General features: G+C 42.3%; 1 protein-coding gene across 1 annotated transcript; it reads left to right on the forward strand.

The window, feature by feature from the left end:
• Nucleotides 1-8,648: 8,648 nt before the first annotated feature.
• iba57 (iron-sulfur cluster assembly factor IBA57) lies at nucleotides 8,649-20,590 on the forward strand. The gene is made up of 3 exons (XM_059971776.1): nucleotides 8,649-9,023; nucleotides 17,924-18,267; nucleotides 20,168-20,590. The coding sequence occupies exons 1-3, from the start codon at nucleotides 8,725-8,727 to the stop codon at nucleotides 20,563-20,565; spliced, it is 1,041 nt and encodes a 346-aa protein (XP_059827759.1). The 5' UTR covers nucleotides 8,649-8,724; the 3' UTR covers nucleotides 20,566-20,590.
• The last annotated feature ends 5,202 nt before the right edge of the window (nucleotides 20,591-25,792 follow it).

The following is a 25,792-nucleotide window of genomic DNA, read 5'->3' on the forward strand; positions in this document are numbered from 1 at the left end:
AAGAATACCGCTAGTCACCAGCAACCAGCCAAAAAAGGCCCCTTTTATTCCCAGGCGCTGCCTCCTGCCTGTCAGCCATTCCTCTGCCATAGGATTTTATCTTGTAAAGCAGCCTCATGTGTGGCACTTTATCATATGCCTTCTGAAAATCCAAGTAAGTGACATCCATTATCTCTCCTTGGTCCACCCTGCTTGTTCCTTAAAGAACTATAACTGACTTGTAAGGCAAGATTTCCCTTTACAGAAATGATGCTGAATTTGATTTAATTTATCATTAGTCTCTAAGTACCCCGAAACCTCATCCTTAATAATGGACTCCAACACTCTCCCAAGCACTGAGGTTATAATTTCCTTTCTTTTGCCTTTCTCCCTTCTTAAAGAATGGAGTGACATTTGCAATCTTCTAGTCCTCCAGGACCATGCCAGAACCAAGTAATTCTTGAAAGATCATGACCATTGCACCCGCTATCTCTTCAACAACCCCTCTCAGGATTCTGGGATGCAGTTCTTCTGGTCCAGGTAACTTATCCACTTTAAGACCTTTGAGTTTGCTTAGCACTTTTTCCTTTGTAATAGCAATGGTACTCATTCCCACTCCCTGACACTCACGGACCTCTGGCATGTTACTAGTGTCTTCCACGGTGAAGACTGATGCATTAAGTTCATCAACCATTTCTTTGCCTCCCATTACTACCTCACCATCATTATTTTCCAGTGGTCCAATATCAACTTTCATCTCCCTTTTACTCTTTATATAACTTTTGGTATCCTGCTTTATAATATTAGCTGGTTTCCCCTCATATTTCATCTTTTCCCTTCTTATAGCTCTATTAGCTGCCTTTTGTTGGATTTTAAAAGCTTCCCGATTATCCAACTTCCCACTCATTTTTGCTACCATATATGCCCTTTCCTTGGCTTTTATGCAGTCCTCAACTTCCTTTTTCAGCCACGATTGCCTAATCCTGCCATTTGAGAACTTCTTCCTCTGCTGACATATTTATCCTGTGCCTTGTGAACTATCCACAGAAACTTCAGTCAGCTCTGCTCTGCCGTCAACCCTGCCAGTATCCTTATCCAATCCACCTGACCAAGCTCCTCTCTCATACCTCTGTAATTCCCCTTATTCCATTGTGATATATGTGACTTATGCTTCTCCGTCTCCAATTGCAGTATTAATTCAATCATGTTATGATCACTGTCTCCTAAAGATTCCTTTATATTAAACTCCCTATTACACAACACCCAATCTAAGATAGCATTTCCCTGAGTAGGCTCAAGCACAAGCTGCTCTAAAAAGCCATCTCATAGGCATTCAATAAATTCCCTCTCTTGTGATCCGTCACCAACTTGATTTTCCCAGTCCCGTTGCATACTGAAGCCTCCATCACAATTGTGTCATTACCTTTGATACATGCTTTTTCTGGTTCCCTTTGCAATGCCAACCCCACATCTTGGCTACAATTTGGAGAATTATATATGATTCCCATTATGGTTTTCTCGACCCTTGCATTTTGTCAACTTCACGCACAAAGATTCAACATTCTCTGATCCTATGTCACCTCTTTCTAAAGATGTGATTCTATCTCTTACCAATAGAACTACACCACTTCCTATGCCTTCCTGTCTGTCTTTTCGATACGAAGTATATCCTTTGATGTTAAGCTCCCAACTATGGCCTTCTTTCAGCCATGACTCAGTGATGCCCACAACTTCATACCAACCAACCTCTAATTGCACCATGAGTTCATCCACCTTATTCTGAATGCTACACACATTTAAATATAGCACCTTCGGTTCTCTATACTTTGTGCTTTTGTATTTTGCCTCTGTGATACAATTTAATTCCTTGCTTTGGCTGTATTTGTACCCAATCATTGACTTATCCTTTCTTACATTCATGTTACATCCATCATCTACTTGTAAACCTGCTGGCTGATCCTCAGCTCTATCTTCCTGGTTTCCATCCCCCTGCCATATTAGTTTAAACCACTCCCAACAGCTCTTATAATCTTGCCCACAAGAATATCGGTCCCCCTCGGATTCAAGTGAACTCGAACTGATTCCACAACCTATGGACTCACTTTCAAGGTCTCTACAATTCATGTTATCAGTATTTATTGCTTTTTTTTTGTATTTGCACAGTCTATCCTCTATTGCACCTTAGTTGATTGTCAGACTTTGATTGTGTGCTGATTTTCATTTATTCTATTGCATTTTTTGTTCTATTGAAATATTCCCTGATACAAAAAGATTTACTCTTGATCTGATAGGCTGCATGGCTGTGACCTTGCACCTTACTGTCTACTTGCGCTGCATTTTCTTTGTACCTTAACACTTCATTCTGCACTCTGTTATTGTTTTACCTTGTACTACCTCAACATACTGTTGTAATGAATTTATCTGTATGAACGCTATGCAAGACAAGTGTTTCTCTGTATCTTGGTACATGTGACAATAATAAACAAATTTGTTGTAACTGTGACTAAGTCACTGGAAAAATTGGAGAAATTGTTGATATGAAATCCTTTATTCATCTCGACAAACAGACACTCTTTTGGAGATGCTCTTGGCAGAGTCTCCCAAGCTCAAAGGTACATCACATTTTCATCCCCTTGAGCAATGTAGGTGATTCAATACAATTTCAATAGTTACAATGCCATTGTTTACTTTGATACTGTAATTGATAAGACACATCTGAAGGTTCAAACATCTTTGAGAAACTGATTAACATTAAGAAATATTGAGAAACTCATTAACACAGATATTCTAAAATCTTCTGACGAGAGCGAGCCAGGTGCCCAACTATTGATAGAGCTATTGATTGGCAGATGGAATTTATTGCAGACAAGTGTGATGGGTTGCATCTCAGTCGGACCAAGAGTATAGGTCTTATACTGTGAATGGCACAGCGCTGAGTGCGGTAGTACAAAGGGATCTGGGAATACAGGTTCATTATTCGTTGAAAGTGGTGTCGCAGGTAATAGACAATAGGTGCAGAAGTAGACCATTCGGCCCCTCGAGTCTGCACCGCCATTCTGAGATCATGGCTGATCATTCTCTATCAATACCCAGTCCCTGCCTTGTCCCCATATCCCTTGATTCCCCTATCCATCAGATATCTATCCAGCTCCTTCTTGAAAGCATCCAGAGAATTGGCCTCCACCGTCTTCCGAGGCAGTGCATTCCACACCTCCACAACTCTCTGGGAGAAGGAGCTCTTCCTCAACTCTGTTTTAAATAACTGACCTCTTATTCTCAATCCATGCCCTCTGGTACTGGACTCTCCCAACATCTGGAACATATTTTCTGCCTCAATCCTATCAAATCCTTTAATTATCTTAAACGTTTCAATCAGATCCCCTCTCAATCTCCTCAATTCCAGCATGTACAAGCCCAATCTCTCCAATCTCTCTGCGTAAGACAGCCCTGCCATCCCAGGAATCAACCTAGTGAATCTACGCTGCACTTCCTCAATTGCCAGAATGTCCTTCCTTAAACCTGGAGACCAAAACTGTACACAATATTCCAGGTGTGGTCTCACCAGGGCCCTGTACAAATGCAAAAGAACATCCTTGCTCTTGTATTCAATTCCCCTTGTAACAAAGGCCAACATTCCATTTGCCCTCTTCACTGCCTGTTGCACTTGCTCATTCACCTTCATTGACTGGTGAACTAGGACTCCTAGGTCTCTTTGCATTTCTCCCTTACCTAACTCAACACTGTTCAGACAATACTCTGCCCTCTTGTTCCAGCTTCCAAAGTGGATAACTTCACATTTATTCACATTGAATGACATCTGCCAAGTATCTGCCCACTCACTCAGCCTATCCAAGTCTCCCTGTATTCTCCTAAAGTCCTCTTCGCATGTCACACTGCCACCCAGTTTAGTATCATCAGCAAACTTGCTGATATAGTTTTCAATGCCCTCATCTAAATCATTGACATAAATCGTAAAGAGCTGTGGTCCCAATACAGAGCCCTGTGGTACCCCACTAGTCACCTCCAGCCAGTCTGAGAAACACCCATTCACTGCTACCCTTTGCTTTCTATCTGCCAACCAGTTTTCTATCCATGTTGAAACCCTGCCCCCAATGCCATGAGCTCTGATTTTACTCACCAATCTCCTATGTGGCACCTTATCGAATGCCTTCTGAAAATCTAGGTACACAACATTTACTGGCTTACCCTCGTCTAACATCCTTGTTACACCCTCAAAAAACTCCAACAGATTAGTCAAGCATGATTTGCCCTTGGTAAATCCATGCTGGCTCGGCCTAATCCTATTTCTGCCATCTAGATGTGCCACTATTTCGTCCTTAATAATGGACTCAAGCATCTTCCCCACGACTGACGTTAGGCTAACAGGGCGATAGTTCTCCGTTTTCTCCTTCCCTCCCTTCTTGAAAAGTGGGACAACATTAGCCACTCTCCAATCTTCAGGAACTGATCCTGAATCTAAGGAACATTGGAAAATGATTACCAATGCATCCGCAATTTCCTGAGCCACCTCTTTTAGAACCCTCGGATGCAGACCATCTGGACCCGGGGATTTATTAGCCTTCAGTCCTACCAGTCTACTCATCACAGTTTCTTTCCTAATGTCAATCTGTCTCAATTCCTCTGATATCTTAAGACCCTGGCCCATCCATACATCTGGGAGATTGCTTGTGTCCTCCCTGGTGAAGACAGATCTAAGGTATGCATTAAATTCTGTTGCCATTTCCCTGTTTCCCATAACAATTTCTCCCAATTCATTCTTCAAGGGGCCAACATTGTTCTTAACTATCTTCTTTCTCTTCACATAACTAAAAAAGCTTTTGCTATCCCCTTTTATATTCCTGGCTAGACTGAGCTCATACCTGATTTTTTCTCTCAATATTGCTTTTTTAGTTAAGATCTGCTGTTCCTTAAAACTTTCCCAATCATCTGTATTCCCACTCATCTTAGCCCTGTCGTACTTCTTTTTCTTTAATGCTATACAATCTCTGACTTCCTTTGTCAACCACTGTGGCCCCTTCCCCCTCTTTGAATCCTTCCTTCTCATTGGAATGAACTGCATTTGCATCTTTTGTATTATGCCCAAGAATATCTGCCACTGCTGATGCACTGTCTTTCCTGCCAGGGCATCCGCCCATTTAACTTTGGCCAGCTCTTCCCTCATGGCTCCGTAGTCTCCTTTATTTAATTGCAACACTGACACCTCTGATCTGCCCCTATCCCTCTCAAATTGTAGATAAAAACTTACCATGTTATGATCACTATTTCCTAATGGCTCCTTTACTTCAAGATCACTTATCAATTCCTGTTCATTACACATCACCAAGTCCAAAATAGCCTCGTTCCTGGTTGGCTCAAGCACAAGCTGTTCCAAAAATACATCCCTTAGACACTCCACAAACTCCCTATCCTGGGGTCCAGCACCTACCTGATTCTCCCAGTCCACCTGCATGTTGAAATCTCCCATAATGACTGCATTACCTTTAGCACATGCCAATGTTAACTCCCTAATCAACTTGTACCCAATATCCACGCTACTGTTTGGGGGCCTGTACACAACACCCATTAGGGTCTTTTTACCCTTACTGTTCCTCAGCTCAATCCACACAGACTCTACTTCCCCTGTTCCCAAGTCACCTCTTGCTAAGGACTGAAGCTCATTCCTCACCAACAGGGCCACCCCACTTCCCATATTTCTGTCTCTACGATAGCACGTATACCCTGGTACACTCAATTCCCAGGCTTGATCCCCTTGCAGCCATGTCTCCGTTATCCCAACAATATCGTAGTTCCCCATTTTCATCTGAGCTTCAAGCTCATCTGTCTTATTTCTGACACTACGCGCATTCAAGTATAGAATTCTTAGCCCATTCCTCCTCTCTTTGCTTAAAACACTGTCTACTGTACCTAACCCAGCTCCTTGAACTTCCATCGGGCAAATTGCACCCTGAATTTTGATGACCTTCTCAAGATCACCCAAACCTTGTACACATTTAACCCCATGCACCTTCTGACCAACCCTCTGGATCTGGATCCCTGCCCCCTGCACATCTAGTTTAAACCCCCCCGAGCAGCACTGGCAAATACTCCTGCAAGAATGTTAGTACCCCTCCGGTTCAGATGTAGACCATCCCTTCGAAACAGATCCCAATGTCCCTGGAACAAAGACCAATTATCCAAAAACCTGAACCCTTCCTTCCTGCACCATGCTCTCAGCCTCGTATTAATGTGCAGAATCATTCTATTCTTTGCCTCACTTGCACGTGGCACAGGTAGCAATCCTGAGATTGTCACCCTGGAGGTCCTGCCTTTCAGCTTCACTCCTAACTCCCTGAACTCTCTAAGCAGGACCCCGTCACTCACCTTACCTACATCATTGGTCCCTACATGAACCACTACATCTGGGTTCATGCCCTCATTCTCAAGAATAGCCTGCACCCGATCAGAGATGTCCCGGACCCTGGCACCAGGGAGGCAACATACCATCCGAGACTCCCGATCTGCCCCACAAAATCTCCTATCTGCCCCCCTAACTATAGAGTCCCCTAAAACTATCGCTCTCTTCTCTTCCCTCCTCCCCTTTCTAGTTGAGGGTTCAACCTCTGTGCCAGAGGCAGGACCACTACAACTCATTCCTGGTAGGTCATCCCCATCAACAGTATCCAGTACGGTATACTTATTGTTAATGGGAATGGCTGCAGGGGTGCTCTGCTCTCTCTGCCTGCTCCCCCTGCCTCTCTGGACCGTCACCCATCTGCCTACTTCTTGGTTTTTTGGTGTGACTACCTCCTGATAACTCCTATCTATCTCTGCCTCCACCTCCCGAATGATCCGTAGTTCATCCAGCTCCTGCTCCAACTCCCTAACTCGGTCTGATAGGAGCTGCAGCTGGATGCACCTTTTGCAGGTGTGGTCATCAGGGACAACTGTGTTGACCCTGACCTCCCACATACTGCATACGGAGCACACCACTGCTCCGACTGTCTCCCCCATACCTGAATTGGATTAATAGAATAAGTCTAAAAAGCACCTAGCGACCTTACCTTCTTCCCCTCAGCGAGCAATCACACAGGCTTGCCGAAGCCCACTTAGCCAAAGCCCAGGACTCTGCTTCCACGGACTCCACTGCCCGCTCTGAAAAGAAGTCCTGCCTTTTAAAGTGCGCGCTCGATGCAGACGTAACTCGCGCCTGCGCAGTTCGCCCTCCTCCACAGGTATTGACCAGGTAGGCTTAAATCCTACCTACACGGTCGAATTCTCTGAGCTCCCAGCTGAATCACAAGCTGTAACTTGCTCCCGATTCAAATGTAGAAAGGATTATAAAGAAAGCTTTAGGCACATTGGCCTTCATAAATCAAGGTATTGAGTATAGGAGATGGGGTGCTATGTTGAAGTTGTATAAAACACTTTGGAGTATTGTGTGCAGTTTTGGTCACCTACCTCCAGGAAAGATGTGAATAAGGTTGAAAGAGTACAGAGAAAAATTACAAGGATGTTGCTGGGTGTGGATGATCAAAGTTATAAGGACAAATTAAATAGGTTACGACTTTATACCTTGGAACATAGAACATTAGGAGGAGATTTGCTATAAGTGTACAAAATGATGAAGTGTATAGATAGGGTAAATGCAAGCAGGCTTTTTCAACTGGAATTGGGTGGGACGAAAACTAGAGGTCATGGGTTAAGGTTGGAAGGTAAAAAGTTTTAGGGGAACATGAGAGGATATCTCTTCGCTCAGGGTCATGAGTGTGGAATGAGCTGCCAGAACAAGTGGTGCATTTGAGGTTGATTTCAACATTTAAGAGAAGTTTGGGTAAGTACATGCATGGCAGGGGTATGGAGGGCTATGGTGTAGGTCGATGGGAGTAAGTAGTTTAAATGGTTTGGAACAGACTAGACGGGCCAATTGGCCTGTTTCTGTGCAGCACTTGCAGATTTTCCCTTGTGTTCCTGTGCAGTACTCTAAGTGATGGTATATGCCTGGTTTGCGAGCTTCTTTGAACTTGTTCACAATGGTACAGATTACTTAAACCCTTATTTGCCTGTCTGCGTTGATGTATCGCAACTTCACTGCCTTAACGTTGGGCTGATGCATATGCAAAGGTCTCATGGTCACTACCTTGCAAACCACGACTGTGTTTTACCAGTAGTATTGTTTATTTGCAAAGGCATGCTTCAATTTACTGCTTGCAATTTACAATAAGAACTGAAAACTTGTTCTTGCTTGAATTAATACTTGCTATATTCGCATAACTCCAGAATACTCCCTACCATCTTTATGACACTAATATATATAGCTATTGGAAGGTCCCTGTCCCTAACCACGTAAATTGTACCTTTTATGACATAGAAACTGCGTGTTGTGACACAGATAATGCCACTATTGGACAGGTCCTACGTTTTGTCACACACTTCAGATTCCGAGCACACTATTTCCAAGAACCTCTTGCCTCTATCTAACCTTTATTGCATCACACCCTATTTTTATCATACGGTCGCTGGGTGCCATCATATCACTGCCCCTATTTTTATCAGACTCGGGTTACTTTCAGATCTTGTCTCTGTGAGATCAAGCCTCGCCGCTCTCCAGAGCTGTTCACGTCCTCCTCGATTCTGCGCTTGTTGGCCTGCAGGCGGTGATGTCGCGGGAGCTGCCGCGCCTGTTCAAATGGGGATGAGCGGAGCCCGAGGAGCCGGTCGTAGCTGACCGGAGGGGGGATCTGCGGCATGTTGCTGCCCTGCTTTCGTGCCGGCTGTAGTCGGACGTCGGGCGTTTTACTGCGACTGCAAGCGGCTGCTCGACAGCTCCCTAGCTCCCGGGCAGGCAGCGAGGCAGGCGGCTGCCACCGCTGTTACCGCCTGACCCACCGGCAGCTGCTGCGGTTGCGGGGCCCGGACACCGGCGCCTTCCTCCAGGGCCTGGTCACCAACGATGTGGAAGATGTGGTGAGCAGGTCCCGGGAGTCCCTTTACTGTCACCTGCTTAATCTGCAGGGGAGGACCATGTTCGACGTGATTCTCTACAGGTGGGTGCCTAGGGAGGGAGGAGGGTGAAGGGTTTCAGGGAAAGATGGCAGGTTTATCGTCCCGGGGAGGTACAACAACAAAGGGAAACATGCTTTGTAGCAACATCACAGGCATGGAGGGTGAGACAACGTAAACAAAACATAAATTGTGCATGATATTGAAGTAAAAAGCTGTGCATTATGGTCTTATTACAGAATAGAACAAAATTTTCATGGGGTGGGGTTGTACAGTATGGAAAAGGCCCAACTCGTGGTTTGCCACGATCTAATGTAAAGGGAAAATTAATACTGCATGATAGTGTAAATGTGCAGTGGGATTTTGGTCTCAGAAAATGGCCACACAAGTTGATAGGGTGGTAAGGAAGAGGTATGGTAATATTTCCTTTATTATAAGAGGCATTGAGTTTGAGTCGAATTGTTTTCTGGACTCCCCATTATATGAAAGAAGTGGGAGCTTTAGAGAGGCTGTAGAAAAGGGTTATCATGCTGCTGCCCAAATTGGAAGGCATGTGCTAAAAAGAGTTTTTTTCTAGAATGGTGGAGGATTAGGAGAGGCCTGGTAGAAATTTATAAAAATTGTGAGAGGTATAGATAGAGTAGACGGTCAGTATCTTTTCCCCAGTGTTGAAATCCCTAATACTAGAAGGGATGCATTTAAGGTGAGAAAGGGAAAGTTTGATGGAGGTGTAACAGGCTGTTTTATTTTTACTGTTGCGTACCCTGTAGCAGGTCAAAAGGAAATGGAACATACCTGGAGTCTGGTTTTGCTACAAACAAAACACTATTTATTAGTATCTACTGCTAATAGTAAATTTAAAACCAGATAAACCAAGGATTGACAGTGTTTGGCAAACATAAGCATATATAGGTATGAGTATATGTTTCCCAAACTCATTCAAGCTTAGGTGGTAAATGATACAGTCTTATGATGGTATGTGAGAAAGTTCAGTTCAATGCATGAGGTTACTGTTGGTAAGAGAGAGAATAAAAACAAAGGCGTATGTTGTGAGAAGGCAATTACATCAATATTCCACAGATTCCACAACGACGATACAAAATAACAAAAGCAGCAGGTTTTACCTCTGAAGTTGTTCCACTCCACACACGAAGTATCACCGACAGTGATCTTCAACGAATATCCTTTCAACACAAGTGGTACCACATCGGAATTCAGCTACGGGACGTCACAAAGTGGTGGCCACAGGATACTCAAACAGAATCCACATATGGATTATCACCAACAGTAGTTTATCCCAAAGGGGACCCTCTTCAAGGGAACCACCATGCAGGCAAGGGTTGACACACCGGTAGATTCCACAAGGTTACCCCAAATGCACAATGTGATAGCCACTTATCCAGTTCCATGACATACAAAATAACTCCCAACAGTGATTTGCCACAGGAGTGCCTTTCTTCAGTGAACTACCACACCCAGACAAAGGGTAAACACACACGTGGCATTCACAAAGGTTCCCCTCACCAGAGAATCCACTCTTGTGGATTAACTAAGTGACAATCACACTTTCGTAGCCGAATGGAAACAAACTCACCCTTACGGGCTACTTAGAGAGTCCAAACAGTGATCTCTTTGTCACTAGGTTTTTTCTGTTCCAAACCTTCCTCTCCTTTCTTCTCTTCCTGCCAACTTGTTCTAGTTGCAGAAACTTGTGAGAGTCATTTATCAATTCTCTGGATTGATCTTAACTCACCCCTTTTGGGCTACTGAAAGTTTAAACCAGCGACCGACTTACTGGTGTCTTCCATTGACCAAATCCATCTTGACTCTAACTGTGTCTTTCTGTGTGTCCTTGTATATTCAAAACAAGCAACAGAAAAAATGTAAACAAGCTGCAGAGAAACCAGAACATTGATTGTCCATCAAATAAATCCACCTCTCTTCGCCATAGCAACTCAGAAGCAGGCAGTGTCCTTGCATAAGTCCAAACACATTGTAGTCAGTAGAAATCCAATAGAGCCAAAGTCAGTCTCATTCTCCTGGAGTACACTGACAAGGGTAGTCAGGGGTTGTTTACAGTTATTTAAAAGACTCTTAGCTAAGTCGTAAGACACAGGAGCAGAATTAGGCCATTCAGCCCATTGATTCTGTTCCGTAATTCCATCATGCCTGATCCCAGATCCCACTCAACCCCATGCACCTGCCTTCTTGCCATATCTTCGATGTCCTGACTAATCAGGAAACTTATCAACTTCTGCTTTAAGTTTACCCAGAGACTTGGCTTCCACTGCAGTCTGTGGCAGAACATTACACAGTTTCACCACTCTGGCTACAAAAAATTCTTTCTTGCCTCTTCTAAAAGGTCAGCCCTCAATTTTGAGGCTGTACTCTCTAGTTCTGGACTTCCAGCATAGGAAACGTCCTCTCCACATCCACCCTCTCTAGTCCTTTCAACATTTGGTAGGTTTCAATGAGATCCCCCTGCATTCTTCTAAATTTCAGTGAGTGCAAGCTCAAAGCTGCCAGACGTTCTTCATATGTTAATCCCTTCATTATCAGAATCATCCTCATCAACCTCCTCTGAACTCTCTCTAATGACAATGTATCCTTTCTGAGATATGGGGCCTGAAACTGCTGGCGGTACTCCGTGCAGCCTGACTAGTGTCTTATAAAGGCTCAGCATTATCTCTTTGCTTTTGTATTCGATTCCCCTTGAAATAAATGCCAACATTGCATTTGCCGCCTTTATCACAGACTTAACCTGTAAATTAATCTTCTGGGAATCTTGCATGAGAACTCTTAAGTCCTTTTGCACCTCTGATGTTTGAACCATCTCCCCATTTAGATAATAGTCCACATTATTATTCCTTCTACCAAAATGCATCATCGTACATTTCCCAGCAATTTTCCATCTGACACAGTTTTGCCCATTCTTCCAATTTGTCTAAGTCCAGCTGCAATTGCATTGCTTCCTCAGCACTACCTACCTCTCCACCTATCTTTATATCATCTGCAGACTTTTCCAATTCCATTATCCAAATCACTGACAAACAATGTGAAAAGTAGTGGTCCCAATGTAAGCCTCCGTTACTCTCGATAGACCATGGATTTGCGCCTTGGAAAATTTCCAGGACGCAAGCCTGGGCAAGGTTTTTTTTATGTAAGACCGGCAGTTGTCCATGCTGCAAGTCTCCCCTGTTGTCCAAGGGAAGGGCATTAGGACCCATACAGTTTGGCACCGGTGTCGTCACAGAGCAATGTGTGGTTAAGTGCCTTGCTCAAGGATACAGACGCAGTCTCAGCCAAGGCTTGAACTAGTGACCTTCAGATCACTAGACGAATGCTTTAACCACTTGGCCATGCGCCAACACTAGTGGTCCCAATAAACCCCTAAGGAACACCACTAGTCACTGATAGTCAACCAGAAAAGGCCCCCTTTATTCCCACTTGCTGCCTCCTGTCTGTCAGCCATTCCTTTATCCATGTCGTATCTCTTCTGGTAATCCCATGGGATTTTATCTTATCAAATGTCCTCTGGAAATCCAAGTAAGTGACATCCACTGCCTCCCCTTTGTTTATCCTGCTTGTCACTTCCTCGAAGAACTCTAACAGATTAGTCAGGCAAGATTTCCCTTTACAGAAACCATACTGACTTTGATTTATTTTATCATTAGTCACCAAGTACCTGGAAACCTTATCCTTAAAAATAGACTCCAGTACTTTCCCAAGCACTGTTAGGTTAACTAGCCTATAATTTCTTTTCTTTTGCCTTCCTCCCTTCTAAAAGAGTGGAGTGACAATTGCAATCTTCCAGTCCTCTGAAACCGTGGCAGAATCGAGCAATTCTGGAAGGATCATGACCAATGCATCTGCTATCTCTTCAGCAACCTTTCACAGGACTCTGGGATGTAGTCCATCTAGTCCAGGTGACTTAACCATCTTAAGACATTTGTGTTTGCCTAGCACTTTTTCCTTCTGCTCCCTGACACTCGTGGACCTCTGACACACTGCTAGTGGTCTTCCACAGTGAAGACAGATGCCAAAGTACTTAAGTTCATTTGCCATTTATTTGTCCCCCATTACTACCTCACCTGCATAATTTTCCAGTGGTCGAATATCAACTCTCACCTCCCTTTTACTCTTTATATATGGTTCGATGGTTGAGCTCCAACTATGTGCACTAAACTGACTGAACTTTGATAAGTTGGCACCTTTTACTTTATTTTCTTTTCCTTCATATATATTGTATTGCATAGTACTCTTTTAGTTTTAGTAAAATCTTTAAAGTGTATTCCATAACGGTATCTGGTGTGAGTTTGATATGGTGTGTGTGCACGCAGCATAAACTTGATTCTCACAGCATCTGCGTGTAAGGGAGGTGGGGTTGGTGTGTGGCTGGATCTCCTTTTCCCCTAGACATATACCAGCCTGTTGGGTAAGTGTTACATATAACTGAAAAAAACTTTTGGTATCCTGCTTTATATTATTGGCTAGTTTATCCTCATATTTCATATTTTCCCTTCTTAAAGCTTTTTTAGTTGCCTTTTGTTGGATTTTAAAAGCTTTCCTATCATCCAACTTCCCACTCACTTTTGCTACCTTAAATTTCATTTCCTTGGCTTTTATGCAGTCCTTAACTTCCTTTGTCAGTCACAGTTGCCTACCTCTGCCATTTGATAACTTCTGTGGGACGTATCTATCTTGTACCTTGTGAACTATTCTCAGAAAACAGCAGCCATTTCTGCTCTGCTGTCATCCTTGCCAGTATCCTCCTCCAATCCATTTGGCAAGCTCCCCTCTCGTGCCTCTATAATTCCCTTTAATCCATTGAGATACTGATACACATGACTTATGTTTCTCCTTCTTAAATTTCGGGGTGAATTCAATCATATTATGATCACTGCCTCCTAAAGGTTCCTTTATATTAGCTCCCTAATAAGATCTGGGTTATTACACAACACCCAATCTAAGATAGCCTTTCCCAGAGTAGGCTCAAGCATAAGCTGCTCTAAAAATTCATCTCGTCGGCATTTAACAGATTCCCTCTCTTGCGATCCAACATCAGCCTAATTTTCCCAATCTCCTTGCATATTGAAGTCCCCCGTTACAATTGTGTCATTATCCTTATTACATGCCTTTTCCAGCTTCTTTTACAATCTTAACCCCACGTCTTGGTTACTATTTGGAAGCTTATATATGATTCCCATAATGTTTTTTTTTTACTTTTGCAGTTTCTTAATTCCACCCACAATGATTCAACATTCTCTGACACTTCTGACACTCTATGTCACTTCTTTCTAAAGACGTAATTCCATCTCTTACCAACAGAGCCACACCACCGCCTATGCCTTCTTGCCTGTCTTTTTGATACAAAGTACATCATTTGATGTTAAGCTCCAAACTATGGCCTTGTTTCCAGCCATGACTCATTGATGCCTACAACGTCATACTGACCAATCTATTTCGGCCACAAGTTCGTCCACCTTATTCCAAATGCTACGCGCATTTAAATACAGCACCTTCGGTCCTGCTTTCTTTGCCCTTTTGAATTTTACCTCTGTGGTACAATTTAATTCCTTGCTTTGGTGGCATTTGTACCCAGTCATTGACTTATCCTTTCTTACCTTCATGTTACACCCATCATCTACTTGTAAACCTGCTGGCTCATCCTCAGCTCTATCTTCCTGGTTCCCATCCCCCACCATATTAGCTTAAAGCACTAATTGGAACATGGACCTACAGAGAATAGAAAGATATGAACCATGTGCAGGCAGAAGGTATCAGGTGGAACACACACAAATTGCTGGAGGAACTCTGAAATTTAGGAAGGATTAATGGAAATGATTAGGCAGTCAACATTTTGGGCTGAGACCCTTCTTCAGGACTGGAAAGGAAGGGGAAAGATGCCAGAACAGGGTGGGGAAGAGAAGGAGGACAAGCTATAAGGTAATAGATGAAGCTGTGGGTGGGAGAGGGGAAAGAAGAAAGAAGCTGAGAGGTGATGGGTAAAAAAAGTAAAGGGCTGGAGAAGAAGGAACCTTATAGGAGAGGAGATTGGATCATGGAAGAAAAGGAAGGAGGAGGGGCACCAGGGGAGGTGATTGGTTGGTCAGGATAAGAAGTAAAAGGCCAGAGTGGAGAAATGAAGGAGAGGAAAGGGGTGGGGGATATTACTAGAAGTTGATGGTCATATCATTAGGATGGAGGCTACCTAGACAGGACATGAGGTGATACTCCTCCAACTTGAGAGTTGCCTCATGGCAGAAGAGGATATGTCTGAACGGGAAGCGGGATAGGAACTGAATTAGTTGGCCACCAGGAAATTCCACCTATTGAGTTCGTCAAAGTGATCCCCAATCTACCTCAGCAATGTAGAGGCCGCCACATCGGGAGCACTGGAAATGGACCAAGTGAATTTAAGGGTAGCTTGGAAGTTGATAAAGTGAGTGAGCTCAGTGTAGGTTATTGAAACAGCACCAATGCAGCCATCAATATAGCATAGAAGGAGGTTGGGGAGCATTCCAGGGAAGGCTTGAAACATAGCCAACAAACAGGCAGGCATAACTGGGGCCTATTCACATGCCCATGGATGCACCTTTAGTTTGGAGAAAGTGGGAGGTGCCGAAAGGAGTAAATGAGGTGCTCGAGGAATATAAAGAATGTAAGAAGAATCTTAAGAAAGAAATTAGAAAAGCTAGAAGAAGATACGAGTTTGCTTTGGCAAGTAAGGTGAAAATAAATCCAAAGGGCTTCTACAGTTATATTAATAGCAAAAGGATAGTGAGGGATAAAATTGGTCCCTTAGAGAATCAGAGTGGACAGCTATGTGTGGAGCCGAAAGAGATGGCGGAGATTTTGAACAATTTATTTTCTTCGGTATTCACTAAGGAGAAGGATGTTGAATTGTGTAAGGTAAGGGAAGCAAGTAGGGAAGTTATGGAAACTATGACGATTAAAGAGGAGGAAGTACGGGCGCTTTTAAGGAATATAAAAGTGGATAAATCTCCAGATCCTGACAGGATATTCCCTTGGACCTTGAGGGAGGTTAGTGTAGAAATAGCAGGGGCTCTGATAGAAATATTTCAAATGTCATTAGAAACAGGGATAGTGCTAGAGGGTTGGCGTATTGCTCATGTGGCTCCATTGTTTAAAAAGGGTTCTAAAAGTAAACCTAGCAATTATAGGCCTGTCAGTTTGACGTCAGTGGTGGGTAAATTAATGGAAAGTATTCTTAGAGATGGTATATATAATTATCTGGATAGACAGGGTCTGATTAGGAACAGTCAACATTATATTTGTGTGTGGAAGGTCATGTTTGACAAATCTTACTGAATTTTTTTGAAGAGGTTACGAGGAAAGTTGATGAGGGTAAAGCAGTAGATGTTGTCTATATGGACTTCAGTAAGGCCTTTGACAAGGTTCCGCACGGAAGGTTAGTTAGGAAGGTTCAATCGTTAGGTATTAATATTGAAGAAGTAAAATGGATTCAACAGTGGCTGGATGGGAGATGCCAGAGAGCAGTGGTGGATAACTGTTTGTCAGGTTGGAGGCCGGTGACTAGTGGTGTGCCTCAGGGATCTGTACTGGGTCCAATGCTGTTTGTATTATACAGTAATGATCTGGATGATGGGGTGGTAAATTGGATTAGTAAGTATGCAGATGATACTAAGGTAGGTGGCATTGTGGATAAGGAAGTAGGTTTTCAAAGCTTGCAGAGAGATTTAGGCCAGTTAGAAGAGTGGGCTGAGCGATGGCAGATGGAGTTTAATGCTAATAAGTGTGAGGTGCTACATTTTGGTAGGAATAATCCTAATAGGACATACATGGTAAATGGTAGGTCATTGAAGAATGCAGTAGAAAAGAGTGATCTAGGAATAATGGTGCATAGTTAGAGGACGGTTCCAACAGTGGCGGGATCTCCCTGTGGCCACACACTTCAATTCCACAGACCGCTCCTACTCCAACATGTCTGTCCATGGCCTCCTCTACCGTCAAGATGAGGCCACACGCAGGTCGATGGAGCAATACCTTATCTCCCGCCTAGGTAGCCTCCTTCCTGCCAGCATGAACATCCAACTCACAGACCTCCGTTGATACCCCTGCCCCCGCCCTTACCCCCATCCCTATCTATTATTTTAGTCTGGTTCTCTTTCTCTCTCTTTTTTCCCCCCTCACTATAATCTCCCCCCAGCCCTATCTTTCTTTCTTTTTTATTTCCCATAATTCTTCACCTTCCCCTTAGCCCATTTCCCTCCAGCCTATCACTTCCCAGCTCTCTACTTCATCCCTCCCCCCACTTCTTATCCCCCCTCGACCAACCCATGTTACTTCACTCCTGATGAAGGGTTTCGGCCTGAAACAATGTCACTACCTCCTCCCATAGATGCGGAGTTCTGCCAGCATTTTGTGTTTTTATTGACACAGGGTTGATGTTTTCCCAAGCTCTGCTAGCTAGGATGGGGAGCTTCAAAGTTAGATCAGCAAAAGAATGTTCCTTTTTTTTGAGTTAACAGCATCTGCAGGTTTGTATTTTAATTTTTCACTGACGTGAGAAGATTTGCTTTGCCCTTTATCCAAGGGGGGCTATAACATTTCAGTTGCTCAGTAAATTCAAGACAGTAATTGATAGCTTTTTGGATATTGGGAAACTGAGGGCGATTTAGTACATGGAAATGATGCTGGAATAAATGATCAGCCATGATACTGAATGTGAAAGATCAAATGGTTTACTACTGTTGATTTGACACATTCTGGAGTCCTATTCCTACCTGGTTTGCCTCTTTTTAATCAAACTGATGTATTTTACACTCATTAGAATTTAAATCAATTTAAATTAATTTGAAAATGTTCTTCATCCCTTGTGGAATAAAGAATACAAAATCTGTTGCAAATGAGTAGTGTTCATTGTGACAAAATGAATTATTCTTTGCTTTTTGTATTCTAGGTTGCATGCAAGCCAAGAAGAGCCAACACTCCTTGCAGAATGTGATGCAATGTTGCTTGATAATGTTCAGAAACACTTGAAAATATACAAGATTAGAAGGAAAGTGGACATTTCCCTTTGTCCAGATCTTTCTGTGTGGGCAGTGCTCCCATCTAGACACTCAGTAGATACTAGCAGTAACTTAGAAGTAAATGGAAAGAAGGTACTGGTGTGTACACAGGATCCCAGAACTGATGCCATGGGATGGCGGTTGGTATTAAGCAATACTGACAATCCATTGGACATTGTCCCTGAAAGTCATCTAGGTGATATCCAGGACTATCATAGACATCGGTACAAAATAGGTAAGGAGTAATCTTGTGTCCCAAACTGAAATTGGTCTCAATTCTGCAAAGAAATTTTGTATATTTTTATATTTGGCATTGGTGCCTTACACATATACAGGTATAACAATCATATTCTCTCAGAATGAGCGGATTATTTATTAAGGAGGTTGCAGTAATATGGATGGGAGGATTCCCTATTGTAGGTGAGTAAACTACAAGCTATTTGGAGGGGGAAGGGGGAAGACTTCTTATTCATGGCTAAGATGAGTGTTGAGTTGAAGATCAAAATTCATTTAATTGGATTTCATAAATAACTAAGAAAGCATTGAACTGTTCCAACAAGAGTGAAATGAAGGAAGATGCTGTATCGAAGCATACATAGAATGATGGACCATTTCTGCTGAATGGCTTGTACAAAGTGTAATATTCTGATGTTCTGTTTAATTAGCAGAAGTTTTTGAAGTCTCGAATGTACTGATTTTCTTATGAAAATTCCAATAAAATCATGAAATAAAAACACAGCAGATCAGGCAGCATATGTGGAAAGAGAGAAAGTACAAAAAAGGCCTGAAAATACTCAGCATTTTTTGTTTTTATTTTAGGTTTTCAGCAGTTGGAATTTGACTTTCTGTAGAAAAGAAATGAGAGTTGATGCTCAGAAACTGAGATGTTAACATTATTTCTCTTTCCACAGATGCTACCTTTCCTGCTGAATAGCATTTCCTTTATTTTCTCCCATTTTAAACTTTAGTTTTGTCTATGGTGTAGTTATTTCAATAGTAGGTGAACAATCCATCAATTAGTTTGCCTTTGAATTGGGCTCAGTAAACTAAGTGAACACTATTTGTTTGGGAATGTAAACATACAGTTGTGAAAGGAGGCAAAAGGCTTGAAAGGAATTGCACTCCTGAGGATGCTGTCATTCTTGCTGAATGACTTGGAAGAGTGTGTTGAAGAAACATTTCTATTAATCATCAGGCTTGACTCAACATGGTACTAAAAATGCCATTGGGTATTTGCAAAATGTGATGGTCACAAGATCACAAGACAAAGCAGAAGTAGGCCATTCGGCCTACCGAGTCTGCTCCGCCACTCCACCATGAGCTAAACTATTCTCCCATCTAGTTCCAATTTCTGGCTTTTTCCCATATCCCTTGATACCCTGACTAATTAGATACCTATCAGTCTCCTTAAACACCCTCAATAATTGGGCCTCCACAGCTGTATGTGGCAACGAATTCCATAAATCCACGACCCTCTGGCTAAAAAAATTCTCCTGATCTCTGTTTTAAATGGGTACCCTCTAATTCTAAGACTGTGACCTCTTGTCCTGAACTCACCCACCAAGGGAAACAGCCTTTCCACATCTACTCTGTCCAACCCTTTCAACATTCAAAATGTTTTTATGAGATCCCTTCTCATTCTTCTATACTGTAATGAATACAATCCAAGAGCTGACAAATATGTTAGTCCCTGCATTCCTGGAATCATCCTAGTGAATCTTCTCTGAACTCTCTCCAACATCAGCACACCCTTTCTAAGATAGGGGGCCCAAAACTGCACATAGTATTCCAAATGATGCAGATCCTTCTGCTTTACTTAGCATAACGTTAAGATGGATGACAGGGATGTGCTGTACTTTGTTTATTTTGATGCTCATTATGCCATGTGCAAGGACATTCTGACGAGCAAAATGAATTCTGTGCACTTTAAGGAAATGATCAATTTAAAAAGTTGCACCATTTGTTTACCTCTAGCTGAAGGGATCCATAAATCAGTGTTCCTCAGGTGAGAACATTTGGCAGATAATGCTAATCTATTGAAGATGTATAGGAATAAGTTGATACAATTTGAATACAACCTTGAACTGTACATATTAGGATAGGCAGTAATATATGCTTTCTTTTCTTTATTTAAGGAATTGCTGAAGGTGTGAAAGACCTTCCATCTGGAGAAGCAATACCTCTGGAATCCAACCTAGTGTACATGAATGGGATTAGCTTCACCAAGGGCTGTTATATCGGGCAAGAGTTGACAGCTCGGACTCACCATACAGGAGTAATAAGGAAAAGATTGATGCCAATCCAAATGGACAACCCTTTGCCTCCTGGCAATATTCCTGAAAAGGCGCAGATTGTTACTGAATCTGGAAAATTGGCTGGAAAGTTCAGGAATTATGAGGGTGATGTTGGTTTAGCCTTGATCAGACTCACTTATGCAAATGAACCTCTTCATGTGTTCACAGCAGGTGATGTTCGTGTACAGTTGACAGCGTCAATGCCAAATTGGTGGCCAAACAACGAAAAGAATAAATGAAATATATATTTGTATTGAACATCTACATTTTTGTGCAAGACTTTTCTTAAACAGAGTTATGACCAAGTGTTTTGGGTAATTTTTCATTTCCTTTATTTTTCATAATCAAGTTTAATATCATTGGCATACTATGTCATGAAATTGTTTTGCAGCAGCAGTACATTGCAATACATAATAAAAGCTCTAAATTACAAAAATATATATTAAAAAAGAATTAAAGTAAGTAGTGCAAAAAGAAAGGAAAAGCAATATTGAGGTAGTGTTCATGGGTTCATTGTCCATTCAGAAATCTGATGGTGAGGGGAAGAAGCTGTTCCTGAGTTCCTCAGGCTCCTGTACCTCCTCTTTGATGGTAGCAATGAGAAGATGGTATATTCTGGGTGATTTTGGTCTGTAATGATGGATCCTGCCACCTTTGAAGCATTGCCTTTTGAAGGTGTTTTGGATGCTGGGGAGACTAATGTCCATGATGGAGCAGGCTGAGTTTACAACTTTCGGGGGCTTTTTCTGATCCTGCACAGTGGACCCTGCATATAAAATGGTGACGCAACTAGTTAGAATGCTTTCCACAGTACATAGGTACAAATTTGCAAGTGTCTTGAGTAACATACCAACTTTCCTCAGACTCCTAATGAAATATAGCTGCTGCCGTGCCTTTTTTGTAATTGGAAGTGTTGGGTCCAGGATAGATCCTTGGAGATGTTGACAGCCAGGAACTTGAAACTACTCACCCTTTCCACTTCTGATCCCTAGATGTGTACTGGTGTGTTCCCTCAACTTCCCTTTCTGAAGTCCAAGATCAATTCCTTAGTCTTACTGACATTGAATGTCTCTTTTAAAAAAAATCCCTGTTAATAGCTTTCATATACTCTGTAGTGGATGTACATGTACAGGAATCTTACTCATTTTCACCAGAACCTGATTTAAGCCTAGATGAAGCATTTGCTTCCAGTTCTTGTTGAAGTGTATTTCTTTTAATATTAAGTATGTACATTCTTTTTCTTCCAGACAGACTTGCCTTTATTTAGTATTTTCAATAATGGCCCACTATAGACTTTGCACAATGCTCTTGTGTAGGGAATTCTGGAATTTGGGCCAAATGATAATCAATTTCCAAGTCAATACTCTTTGCAACTTGGGGAACCTGCAGCCCTTGTTAAGTTGTATAAGACCGTATTCTTGCATAGTTATGCATTATCCACTCTTTTAAGTCTTTCCTGATAATGCAGTGTCTAGTGCTAGACAACATTTTGGGGTAGATTTAATTTGGAGCATCCCTAACTGCATGCTCCTTAATTTGAATACTAATCACCCATATAATATTTGTCAAATACATTCATAAGGTATAGGATGAGATCTTTTCCAGTGAGAATAAACCCAGTCTATCCAACCTCATATTACATCTGCAGCCCTCCATGCTTGATCATTTCTGTGCACTGTCTGTTGCTACCACATTCTATAGTATGGTGACCAGAACTGTACACATACTCAGTGTGGTGTAAACCAATGTTTTGTACAGCTGCAACATGACATCAGCCTATGAACACAAAAATACTAAATGCCTTTTTCACCACTCTGTTCATCTGTGTTGCCGCTTTCAGGGAGCTGTGGACTTGCATCCCAAGATCCCTCTGTATGCCAACACTTCTATAATCCTTGCGTTTTACTCTACATGACCTGCCAGAATTTGACCTCCCAAAATGCATTATCTCACTCTTGTGTGGGTGAAATTCCATTAGCCACTGCTCTACCTATTTGTTCCACCTTTGTATCTATTACTTTAACTTGCATGCAATTTGCATACCTACCACTTTTACCACCAACATTTGCACCCAAGTCTCATGTATATTAGAAACATCAAAACTCAGACAATAGTACAACACAGCATAGGCCCCTAAGCCCATGACATTGTGCAGACCTTTTAATGTGCTCAAACTAACCCATGAGATCAATCTAAACCTTCACTCTCGCATAACCCTCCATTTTTCTTCCATCCATGGCCTATGCAAGATTCTCTTAAATGTTCCTAATGTATCTGCATCTACCACCACCTCTGGCAGATCATTCCATGCACCCACCAATCTCTATTTAAAAATCTTGCTTCTGACATTTCTCCAACCCCCCCCCCCACCAAATTGCTCCAATCATCTTAAAATTATGCATCTCATATTAGTCATTTCTAACCTGAGGAAAAGTTTCTGGCTGTTTGCTCTATCTATGGCTCTTGTACACCTCTTGCCCTCTTATACACTTCTAGCAATCACCTTTCATCTTTCTCCATTTCAAACAGCAAATCCCTAGTTTACTCAACCTACCCTCATAAGACATGCTCTCTCATCTAGGCAACATCCTGGTAATGAGGTAACCAGAACTAAACACAAAACTCCAAGTGTGTGTTTAACCTGAGTTTTATAGAGCTGCAACATTACGTCATGGCTGGTGAACTCAGTCCCCTGAGTAATGAAGGCCAACACTCCATATGCCTTCTTAAGCACCCTATCAACTTGTGAGGCAACTGAGGGATCTATTTACACCCTTCCACTACTACGTGCCTTCTATCACCAAGGTTTGCAGTGAGGCTTTGTCAGAATCAGGTTTTGTATCACCGATGTATCTTGTGTAATTTGTTGTTTTGTGGCAGCAGTACATTACAATGCATAATAAATTTCAATAAGTATATACAAAAGTACTGTGCAGAAGTCTCAGGTACTTATGTAACGAGTGCCTAAGACGTTTGCACAGCATTGTTAGTAATTTTATGCATTGCACTGTACTGCCACAAAAAATAACAAATTTCAGGATATATGTGGGAGATGATGAACCTGATTCTGACGTGTCTAAGAGTGGGAAAGGGCAGGGTGAGGGGAATCATGTTTGGGAAAAGGGGAGCGGGAAGCACCAGAGAGGCATTCTGTAATGATCAATAAACAAATTGCTTGGCATCAAATGACCTTACCTGGTGTCAGGGTTGGGTGTGTCTGTACCCATGCCATCCATTTGCTCTGGCACTCCTTTGCCATCTGTCCCACTTCTCTTCTGCAGTACTTCACCGTCGCAATTCCCAACAGCCTTTGCTCCTGCCAGACTTATAAACTTTCTTCACTCCACAATGACAAATACAGAGCTGTGCAAAAGTCCTAGGTACCCTAACTATATATATGCACCTAAGACTTTTGCACAGTACTGTATATAGGTGAAAAATAAATTAAGTAATGCAAATAAGAGGGAAAAAATACTGAGGAAGAGTTCATAGGTTCATTATCCATTCAGACATCTTAAGCTGGAGGAGGAGAAGCCATTCCTAAAACATTGAGTGTGTCTTCAGGCCCCTGTGCCACCACCACTGAGAAGAGGGCATGTCCTGAGTGATGGTGGACCTTTTATTGTTGGTTGCTGCCTTTTTGAGGCAACACCTTTCAAAGGTGTCCTGAATTTTGGGGAGGCTAGTGCCCATGATGGAGCCAGCAGAGTTTACATCTTTATGCAGCTTTTTTCCATTACCACCTCCTTATCAGAATGTGATGCCTAATGGTTGATGTGAAGAATGCAAAAGGAAATTCAAAAGTGATGCATAAACATTACCATGAATTAAATTTTATCCAATTGCTTGTTTTTCTGTAGAAAATAATTCATGACTAACTGTGACCACTTCAGTTTTTAGTCAAGGTCACTGATTTTATTCTTAACCTACAGTAAATAAAACTTGAATACAAAATCAAGCAGATTCTAACATGTGAAGATTCCTGACTTAAATGTAATTTCCAAGATTAAAAGTCTGATGCAAAATACTGTTCGTCTCTTGAAACCAACTAATAATACGGCTTTATACATTGAGTTTTCTCATGGCCATTTGATAGTATTGAGTGTTTTATCAGTCTTTGTGAAAGTATCTTCTACATTACAAAAGTGAAATTTTCTGGTGCTTGGTACTCAATAAAATAATGCTGGAAATGCTTACAAGCTCGGAAGTCTAACTGCTCTAATCAAGAGGGGTTCAACAAAATGGTTAAAAATTTGCATGCACACCATTGTTTACAGAGTTGCCTGGTTTAATAGATTAATGACACAGCTTTAAAGGGAAGGACTTTTTCCTTGATCTTGTGCACAATTCATCCTTTAACCAATGTCTAAAAATAAATATTTTGGTCACCATTGTACACAGCAAGCTTCATTGGCCAATGTTTACTTACCCTGACTCCATGCACAGCTTGATGCAACATGCCAAGAGGAAAGCTACTTTGAGTGTATTTATCCATCCATCTCTGGAGACCTGTACCTCATGCCACGACAAACACAATCCATTTTGGACCACTAGATGAAATGAAAAACAAAAATTCCTTGTATCATATCCTGCTCCAGCCCTTCAGCAATCACCCAATTCTATCTAACATCGCTCTGCTCAATTTACCAGCTGATCAACACTGTTCTTGTCATTAGACACTGGGTCTTGTGTAATAGCCTCTCAAATGCTTCTTTGAAGATGAAATATGTGATTTTCACACATGAAGATATTGAATTGCTTCCTTCAGTAGATGAATATAATGTCCGGATTGTTACTGTATAGTTTATGAGTAAATTCTAGGTGTGTATTTTCCTCTTCTGGTAATATTGCTGTTGTTAGTTTTACACATCTGGGTCTTGCTCAGTTACTCTGTTGGGGGGGGGGGGTCTTTATGGGATCATATGAACAGTAGCTGTTCTAGTACCCATATTTTTTAAATAAATTAAAAACGGATTTGGGTGATTGCCAAGGTGGAAGAGCAGGGGGAGAAAAACGTGGCATTAAGTAGGCAGTGCTGCCCTTGCCTTTCCAGTCAGCGGTGTAAAAGGTTACGGGTTTCATTATTGTTAATAGAGGTGTGGTTAGTTCTGACTTGATTAGTTATCTCACGAAGAATGGATCCCAAACTTGGACAAACTAACCGAGGTTCCATCATTTAATCTCACCCTCACACCTGCCATTTGGTCCGGGGTGGGGGAGGAGCGCGAGGACGGAGAGGCGGCGGGTGGCGGAGCAGCGCGGGCCGAGGGCGGGAAGGCGCGCGCGGCTGTCGTCCGTTGGCAGTTGGGTGCACGAGGAGAGTCACTGACGACCGACCGACCGGCCGGGGCAGGATGGTGGCGAGTACAGCGTTGTAACCGGAATTACAATTCGATGTCGGTGAGTGTTTGGTGGGATGGTTTGGAATATTTTTCTGTAAAACATGCATTCAGTGTTCCGGGGGCA

Source organism: Hypanus sabinus, chromosome 6 (genome assembly GCF_030144855.1).
Source record: "Hypanus sabinus isolate sHypSab1 chromosome 6, sHypSab1.hap1, whole genome shotgun sequence".
Taxonomy (NCBI): domain Eukaryota; kingdom Metazoa; phylum Chordata; class Chondrichthyes; order Myliobatiformes; family Dasyatidae; genus Hypanus; species Hypanus sabinus.